Source organism: Zingiber officinale, chromosome 4B (genome assembly GCF_018446385.1).
Source record: "Zingiber officinale cultivar Zhangliang chromosome 4B, Zo_v1.1, whole genome shotgun sequence".
NCBI lineage: Eukaryota > Viridiplantae > Streptophyta > Magnoliopsida > Zingiberales > Zingiberaceae > Zingiber > Zingiber officinale.
In genome coordinates, this window is record NC_055993.1 from 83,502,283 (window position 1) to 83,511,601 (window position 9,319).

Sequence of the window (9,319 nt, forward strand, 5' to 3'; positions counted from 1 at the left end):
GCATAAAATGTTAATACTAATATATATTTATTTTCACAACAATAGAATATTTGTAGTAGTATTTGTGAAATTTTAAAAGTATTTAATGGTGCAACCGAATAACTTTCTGGTGTTTATTATCCTACTGCTCAATTAGTTTTAGAAAATATTTCTAATATAGTATTAGTTTTAAATGAACATATTAATAATGAATATTTATCTCCTTGCATCTTAGTTAGTTATGAAAACTAAATGGGAAAACTATTTTTATTTTATTCTTGAAATTTATTTAATTACATTTGCTTTAGATCCTAAATTTAAATTAGAAGTTTTATAAGAAATGTTAACTTTATATTATGACGTTTTAATTCTAATTAAAGATTCGTCTTCTCATGATCTAGTTAATATTATATATAATATTAGAATTTATTTATATGATATTTATAATCAATATTAGGTAAAATATGGAACACAAATTAATGTTTTTGAAATACAACAAACTACTTGTAATAATTTAAAACTTACAAAAGTACAACTTTTATTAAAAGAACAGACAAAACATCCATGAGGATACTCAAATTCCACACAGGAACTTGAAAATTATTTTATGACTTCTTTTGATTTTAATGAAGCAGATAGCGAAAATTTCGATATTTTAAAGTGGTGGTCATAAAAGGCTCAAAGCTTTCCCGCCTTCTCTGTGATCGCTAAAAAAATTTTAGCTTGTCCATTGCTGTTGAGCAGATGTTCAATGCTGGCGGTAACATATTAGATGAACGACGATTAACTTTGTCTCCTGACTCATTGGAAGCCCAAGTATTGTTGGACGATTGAACCAGAGTGGAGAAAAGAATCCAGGGCATGCAACTTTCAGATGACGAAGTTGAAGATTTTGATACTGAAGGAACGAATACGACATAAACGGGGAATGGAAGTGAGTGACAATGTAAAAGATAAAAATGTAAAGAACTACGTGGACTTTGATTCCCCATGGAATACGTAGGCAACTTAAATAAGTGCAAGTCTTTTTTTTACAATAAATTTTAATTTGTAATTTTAAATTTTAAATTTTAAATTTTTTTAACATAATAATCTTGAACAGTGGTGAACCGTGAATCAAACTGTGAATCGGCAGTTCCAAATCGTAAACCGTAATCGTCTTGGGTGGTTAAGGGTCGACCTACCTATAACTATCGAACCGACGGTTCCGAATCATGATCAAATCTACTTGCTAAGTCATAATTTTTTTTTTCTCTTCCTTCTTTTGTTTTTAAATTTCAAAAATAACAACACTACTAAAATAACAACGTAATAGTATTGATTTTTGAAATCAGTATTATTGTGTTGCTAAATTCAGTAAAACAATAGGATTGATTTTCAAAAAACAAACAATACATTAGTGTTGGTTTCGAAATTCAGCGCTATAAAAAATTAGCACTATCGTGTTCGTTTGATATATTCTAAGTTATATAGTTCAATTTGAATTAAAAAAAAATGATCTTTTAAAATTATAACTTATAATTATAATAACTATGATTTTATAATTATTATAGTGTTGTTAATTTTTCGAAGATCAACACCATCAATAGATTTGGAGGGTCCTTTATCAAATCTAATTTATAGGTTATAATACTAATTTATCTGTATTTAAGTATTATATACGTTTGCAATGAATATATATATAAATATATGTAGTACGAGTGAAACTGTGGAAGAATGAGATATCTCGCAGAATCCGGAGAGATGCCCAACTTATTGGCAAGCGATTTCGGCGATCGTCGGCGATATTCTAGGGCGACAGGTATCCGAAAAACCCTCCGCTGCTTCCGTTTGATTCCTCCGTTTGTTTCCAGGTTCATAACATTTCTTTTTTTAGTCAATTTGTGAACAGAACAAACTAATTTCAAAGCTAATTGTGTTATTCTTTTGCCGAATCCAAATTCGATCATCGTCTCCGCCTTTCCCTCTGCTCTACTCATGGCGGAATGAAGAATATCGACTACCAGCGGTAGGGGAAACTCCACCGCTAGACGAGCGAACGTCAAATTATCCTAGGCATCCCCGGTTCTTCCTTTTTGCTCCTCGTGATTCCCTTGTATAGGTTTGATTGTTCCCTTTGTGGTTTGACGGGCTAGGGTTCTGTTCTCGATCGTCTATCTTTTGTGTTTAATCTCATAAAGGTAGTAGCTTTTTGCTAGGGCTTTCGAGATTGCTGAGATCGTTGAATTTATTCTTCCGGGGACGAGCATTCGTCCTCGATGTCAAGGCATTGTCGATTGACGAGAGCTATTTCGTAGCAAAAGTTTGAATATTTGTGGCGCATGCTTTGAGATTTGGGGGCAGCCGTGCTTGCTCGTCCCATTAGATTAGAAACCTAGTTTTTAGGTCGATCTGGATGACACCATACTGTGCGTTATTGACTTGCTGCGTATGAAAAGGATATAAAGGCTCTGATATTGTTTCTGCTTATGGGCTGCCTTTGTTCCAAGGGCTTGCTTGATGAGGATGGTGTGCCGGATCGATCTAAGTCCTTGAACCGTATTGTCACATTCTCACAGAAAGACGAGGTTGTGACTGCCATCGTTACTGCAACACTTAGTGGAAACCATAGCAGTGCTAGATTTTCATCCAAGCGATATGAGAATTCAGACACCAGCTCCTCTGTCTCCTCGGAGGAAGAAGAGGATTCCACAGCCGTTCAGAGTACCGGCCATGTCGGAGCACACAACAGACGAGCCACTGTGGACGTTGGAGCACAAAAAAATGGCTCCAGTGTTATGGGTTCTTCTCGCAATATCGAAGGTGATTTGGGAATTGGTAGTGTGCCCAATGGGCTTGCAGGGGAGCAAGTAGCAGCAGGTTGGCCTTCTTGGCTTACAGATGTTGCTGGGGAAGCAATAAACGGGTGGCTACCCAGGAGAGGTGACTCATTTGAGAAATTAGATAAGGTTTATCTTTTTTTCCCCTTCACATACACTTTTGAATGATCCAATTTTTTCCATAGGTTGAATTTGTTTTTTTTAGTGTCATTATAATAGCTCCTACTGAATTAATGTCATTGATTTGATACTGTCATTCGCTAACCATTATGATTCTCTAAAACCAGATTTTGTTAAAAAGAAAAGGCACTATATGTTGATACTGAATATCAATCGTTGATGCTTAGTATGATGTTGTTAGAAGACAAGCTGTGTACAGTTTATTCTGCTCTTTCAGATTGTAAGTACTTGGATGATCATTGTTGAATTATTGTATTTCAGATTGGAGAAGGAACTTATAGTCATGTCTTTAGAGCCCGTGATCTTGAGACTGGTAAAATTGTTGCTCTCAAGAAAGTGAGATTTGTTAATATGGATCCAGAAAGTGTTTGCTTTATGGCAAGGGAAATTCGTATTCTACGGAGACTTGATCACCCAAATGTCATAAAGCTTGAAGGAATAATCACGTCACGAATGTCATGCAACTTGTATCTCATATTTGAATATATGGAGCATGATCTAGCTGGACTTGCAGCAAGATCTAGTGTCAGATTCACTGAGCCACAGGTAGTTTGATATTGGTAGATTTCAGCTGTTATAGCTGTATTCTTGGAAACTTTTCTCCTCTAATCAGTGTGATATCAACTTCAGGTAAAGTGTTATGTGAAACAGCTGCTTGAAGGCCTTGATCACTGTCATAGTCGTGGGGTCTTGCATCGAGATATAAAGGGCTCAAATTTATTAATTAACAATAGTGGCATACTCAGAATAGCAGATTTTGGCCTTGCAACATTACTCACTGTTGACCCAAATCAACAGTTGACAAGTCGCGTAGTAACCTTGTGGTATAGGCCTCCTGAGCTTTTGCTCGGTGCCACAGAGTATGGTGCTGCTGTTGATTTGTGGAGCTCTGGTTGCATTCTTGCAGAATTATTTGCTGGGAGGCCGATCATGCCTGGAAGAACTGAGGTATGTTTAGTTTCTTTGAAAGTTTTCAAGGGTGAGATACTAAGATGAGTAAAATGGAAAGAAAATTTTGAATTTATTTTTTCATTCCTCATTGAAATTGTTGATGGCTGTGCCACTTTAGGTGGAACAACTGCACAAGATCTTCAAGCTCTGTGGTTCACCTTCAGAAGAGTACTGGGAGAAATCAAAGCTACCCCACGCGACCATATTCAAACCTCAGCATCAGTATAGGTGCTGTCTCACTGAGACTTTCAAAGACTTCCCACCTACAGCTTTATCTCTCCTCGATCATCTTCTTGCTATAGAACCAGAGAAAAGGGGAACTGTTGCCTCGGCTCTCCAAAGTAAGGTATATGAACTCCTTTTATGTGAAAACCTAGGATGTTATAATTTATTAGATTTGTCATACATTTTCTATGCAAAAAGTTCGTTCAAAATTCTCGTATCTTTACTTTTCAGTTCTTCACAACAATGCCATTCGCCTGCGATCCTTCAAGTTTGCCTAAATATCCTCCAAGTAAAGAGTATGATGCCAAACTTCAGGACGAGGCTAGGAGGTATGCAGTCTTTTACAGCTCCCCTACATAATTAGAGCTTTTTGTTTGTGCCGAATAAAAGTTGTAAAATTACAGGCACGGTGACTTGTTTATGAATTTTGCAGGCAGAGGGCAGCCGCCCGGGCATCTGAATCAGTCAGGCCACATAATAGGGTTTCCAGAGCAATGCCAGCACAAGAACGGCAGGTAATATGAACATTTCTATGCTCTTTTGGTTTAAAGAATTGCTAAATTGGTGCAATATGCTTGTCATGGACAGTTAGAGAATATCGTATTGATTTCCTTTTTGTGTAGAATTCACATGGATATCTGAATACGAAAAGCATCGGCAAGAAGTACGAAGAACAGGATGATGCTGCATCTGGGTTCCCAATGGAACCTCCTGGAGGACCATCACAAAATGTCTCCTCTCATCCTGGCATTCACCCGAATGCATTGGTTTCTACTTTGTCTGGGAGGAAACAAGAACAGGCCCGTCACGCTCCAAGCCGGACGTATTCCTCAATGAGGGTGCCAAATGGTCTTCAGTTAAGGCCACAGACGTCGTACCGGCCTCACCTAGGCGGTGCCGATTTCTCAGACATCTCAGGTTCATTTGCCACGAGAGGCAATGCTGGCTCTCAACAAAATCAACTTGATGGAGGTCGACATGCTGAACATAAGAAAAACGACATAGTCATTGCCAAGGAACCAGCACAAGTAAGACCGAAACTCGTATTCCAACCAAATAAATCTGTCTCTTGGATGATGATGACTCTGAAATGAACGTTGCAGGTATATGGACATCCTATAAGAAGAATTCACTACTCAGGCCCTTTGATGCCACCGGGCGGAAACATGGAAGACATGCTCAAAGAGCACGAGAAGCAGATCCAACAGGCTGTTCGTAAATCGCGGAAGAACTTCTGATGAGCAGCTCCTTGAAACATCCTTGCCGTTCCATCATAGACTAAAACATTGACATTGTAGTAGATTTTAACTTTAGTTGTCTACTTCGATACACATGTACATCATCCTAGAAAGTAATCCTTGCACCTCTAAGAATCCCTTGTCATGTATCTTTAGTTGCTGCCGGCAATTGTTTTTTATTTTTTTCCCCAAAGTTAATAATTTTTTTTTTTTGTCATCTATTTCTTCTGCGTGAAGAGATACTTTTTTTGAGAATTCAGAAAGTCTAGAGTATAGTTTTTAAATTAGGCAATAAAGTACCCCCTTTTTTATCAGAATCATCGTTAGGGCACCACTTTTTGATTTTGTATTAATAGGGCACCCATCCCATCAACTTCACTTGTAAAATTATCTAATTATCTTTCGACATTAAATATTTCTATTATATGTATTAAATCCTAATAATATTCATGTTGTAACAATTACAAATTACGAATTCATTTTGTTCGATAATATTCATGTTATAGTAATTATAAAATCGTAATTACTATAATACAGATTTATCATGTTCATACAACCAGCTAATAGGGATTGGGAGACAAAAGATAATAATATTGAACAATATATCGTAGGAAAGTTGTTTCATCCTTTAAAATTTTAAAAATGTTGAGTGGTTTGTGCATTTTGAAAGTTAGTCGTGTTTTTTTAGCATTTCCGAAGAGTAAGAGCCCATTTTAGTAAATTTGCTTTTGAATTTTAAAGGTAAGACCATCTCCAACCCACATCATCAAATTTAGTGTAATTTTTACATTAAAATGATACAATTTTAACACCAAACATTATTTCAACTCCAACCCATCAACACCATATCACAAAAAAAAATTTTTTTTTTAGAATATTCTATTATTCTTGTTATTTTTTTATATGATAATTATTATATTTAAAATTAATACTTCTTAATATTTGATATTTTAAATTTTTTAAAATTCAGTATCCAACTAATATATATATATATATATATATATATATATATATATATAATTTTTATTTTTAATTTTATTATATAATTACGGTGTAAATATATTTTAAAAATATTATAAAATCACACACAATTATAATAGAATATTTTACTATTTTATATTTAAAACAAAGGATACTTATTGTATTATGCATATCAAAAATTTAAAATATAAAATATATTTTATATTTATGCATATAATTTTTTTAATATTTTATTGTATTATATTTATGAAATTAGTGATAATTTATAAATGTAATTATAATTAAAATATATTAAATAAAATTAAAATAATAATTTTAATAAATTAAATATTTATAAATATACATAATAAAATTTAAATATGCTATTAAATACCCTTAATTTAAATTTATAATAAATAATAATTACATTTAATTATACTATAAATAAAGATAAAGAAAATAATAATAATTAATTAATTACATTTGATTTTATAATAATATAATAAAATTAAAAAAAATTCTCTCCATCATCAAATATGGTGATGTGAATAATATAACATCATATTTGGTGTTGCACTATTCATATCATCAGGTGAGATTTGGTGTATGGGCTGGAATAATTTAGTGTTAAATTTATATCAAATTTGATGTTTTGGTGATGGGTTGGAGATGCCCTAAGGAGATGATCGTAAAATCCACGAGGACGCTTTTTAAAATAGTAAACTTTGGGAAGTGATATGAAATTATTCGTCCTGTGCAGTCGCTTCCGCTCGTCTCAAATCGCGCTGCGTTCTTCCCCAATTCATCCATTTCAATTTCAATTCCGCACCAGAAAAATGCCGTCTCTAGTTTTTTCCCCCGCCGCCGTCTCAATCCCTCGCTTCCCCGTCCTCACTTCGACCCTTTCCTCCACCCGATTCCTCTCCGGCGCCCACCAACTCTCCGTCCTCCAACCCCTCCGCGGCCGCAGAGAGCTCGTGATCCGCATGGGCGGCGGGCCACGGACGTACCCTGGCGGCGTATCCAAGTGGCAGTGGAAACGGATGCAGGCCAACAAAGCGAAGCAGCTCCTCAAGGCTCGCCTTTGCCGCGAGCGGCAGCTCTACGAGATGCGCAAGCGGGCGGAGCTACGCGCCGCCGCCTCCGAGCTCGAGCGCCCCTGGGAGGTCGTCGAGCGCGCCCCAAATCTCTTTTCCGTCTCCGCCGATGACCAACTCCGGGCCCTCGCCGACCGGTTCCAGCGCCCCGGCAGCTTCGACATGTGGAACGACCGGGACGGGCCGCAGGTGTTCCGCTCGCCCGTCGACGGGCTGCCGTCGGCCAGGTTCTTCCCCGAGGGCGCCGTGCACAGCGTGAAGCCCTACGGCGTCGCAGCGGAGCCGAGAGAGGACGGAGAAACGGATGATTGGATTCCCAGCGGAGGAAGCGGAAGGAGTAGGAGGAGATCAAGATCATTGGATTCACATGAAGATGAATCTACCGACGTCGCAGCGAAGAATCTGGACGACGAGACGCATAAAAATACGACCTTCTTTACATCAAAGAACTCACGACCTCTGACGAATTTCAACACTCCAGATAAAATTGCAAGGAAAGATTGGAAGATTTCTCCGAGAGAAGGTGGTGCCAGGGATTCCAGAAAAAAAATGGCGGCTTCTGATACGAAGCAAAGATTTGGTTGGAAAGAATTCGATGAAACTAACGAAAACCTGAAGAACTTGAAATTGGAGACCGGAGAAGCTAATTCTGTGAGGAAGAAAATGAGTTCAAGAAACCATGGCAACAGCAGGAGCCAAGGATTTAGGACTCGGCATAGTTCTAATGTAGTTGAAAACACTGCTTTTCAGAGAGTAAAAATGGATAGAATGGGGAGCTACAGCAAGCACAGCAACACTAGGTTCAAGGTGGGGAGAAGAACATTGCGACCGACCACCGAATTGTTCGACGGGGAAAGTAGCGATCGGAGGGAGAATTCCATGCGAGGAGGAGATGATGGCTTCAGGAGGAACTTAGATATTTGAGTTTGCTTGTGGAACAACTTGGTTATGGATAGTGACTATTGCAATTCTTTAAACCTTTGAAACATGAATCCTCAGCACTTGCTTGGTTGTATGTGATTATAACATGAATGTATTGCAATTGTGCATCAGGATGGACTGAAACTTAGCACTCTCACTGATGCTTCTAGTCTTGGTTATTTTATTAGACATTGGCATGTTTCTTTTGTCTTAGAGTCAGGACTATCCTTTCGGGATGATCTAGTGACTAGCACATGAGATGTTATCATCATGAGATCTGAAGTTCGAATATCGATACGGAGGCACTAGGGACGAATATATTTACCATTTACCACCATATCTTAGAGCCAGTATTGTCTTACTTTTAGTTGGTGAAAGGAATGAAAGATGAACATGGTTCATACACACCAAAGGGATGGGTTGAGTTGATTATGTCGGATAAGTTTAACACATGAGCTATGCAAATCGATAAATGTGGTTCATCAGGACAGGTAGGGCAAGCTAAACAATTTGATTCATTCAACCAAGCAAGTTACCGAAATGTGCCAGGTGAGTTAAACAAAGTCAATTAGGTACTTGGATCAAACTAGCAAGGGAACCATGTGAGTCCAAGTGAGTCCAACAGACGGATGAACCAAGGTCAATTTGGATGAAAGAATCAGAAGAATACCAAAGAATAAAATATTCTAAACGAAAAATATAAATTCCACTTAACATTGTATTCCTTATTCGAATCAAATACATCCTATGAGATTTAGTCATTGATTCCTACATTCAAAGATTAAGCTCTACTGAGTTGTTTTCAATGTAAACAACCAGCATAACTTGGTATGTCTATCAATCACATGCTCATCTATAACTCCTTTACATGCCAGCCATGATGCAATCATTCGAATACTAATCACTTCATTTGCAGAACACTGCACTTTGTCAAACCAGAAAAACAATA

At 37.2% G+C, this 9,319-nt stretch overlaps 2 protein-coding genes across 6 annotated transcripts; both read left to right on the forward strand.

Moving 5' to 3' along the window:
• The first annotated feature begins 1,686 nt into the window (after positions 1-1,686).
• On the forward strand, positions 1,687-5,569 carry LOC121975326 (probable serine/threonine-protein kinase At1g54610). Of its 5 annotated transcripts, none has more exons than XM_042526908.1 (10): positions 1,687-1,780; positions 1,971-2,080; positions 2,178-2,927; positions 3,240-3,524; positions 3,609-3,926; positions 4,048-4,275; positions 4,386-4,483; positions 4,588-4,669; positions 4,778-5,182; positions 5,258-5,569. In XM_042526908.1, the coding sequence occupies exons 3-10, from the start codon at positions 2,448-2,450 to the stop codon at positions 5,390-5,392; spliced, it is 2,031 nt and encodes a 676-aa protein (XP_042382842.1). In that variant the 5' UTR covers positions 1,687-1,780; positions 1,971-2,080; positions 2,178-2,447; the 3' UTR covers positions 5,393-5,569. The 5 variants fall into 5 exon arrangements, with proteins under 5 accessions (XP_042382842.1, XP_042382839.1, XP_042382843.1 ...); XM_042526909.1 differs by having other exon boundaries at positions 1,696-1,832; positions 2,167-2,927; XM_042526907.1 differs by having other exon boundaries at positions 1,696-1,832.
• Positions 5,570-7,109: 1,540 nt separating this feature from the next.
• LOC121975329 (probable DEAD-box ATP-dependent RNA helicase 48) lies at positions 7,110-8,549 on the forward strand. The gene has a single exon (XM_042526912.1). It carries the CDS (start codon positions 7,189-7,191, stop codon positions 8,371-8,373), a length of 1,185 nt encoding a protein of 394 aa, XP_042382846.1. The 5' UTR covers positions 7,110-7,188; the 3' UTR covers positions 8,374-8,549.
• Positions 8,550-9,319: the final 770 nt, after the last annotated feature.

What these genes read in the sequence shown, in the direction of transcription:
- LOC121975326 (XM_042526908.1), top strand. Translation starts at nt 2,448, where the DNA reads ATGGGCTGCCTTTGTTCCAAGGGCTTGCTTGATGAGGATGGTGTGCCG. An exon ending in TCATGCCTGGAAGAACTGAG is followed by an intron (nt 3,927 to 4,047) that starts GTATGTTTAGTT and finishes GTGCCACTTTAG; the next exon opens with GTGGAACAACTGCACAAGAT. An exon ending in CCTCGGCTCTCCAAAGTAAG is followed by an intron (nt 4,276 to 4,385) that starts GTATATGAACTC and finishes TTTACTTTTCAG; the next exon opens with TTCTTCACAACAATGCCATT.
- LOC121975329 (XM_042526912.1), top strand. Translation starts at nt 7,189, where the DNA reads ATGCCGTCTCTAGTTTTTTCCCCCGCCGCCGTCTCAATCCCTCGCTTC.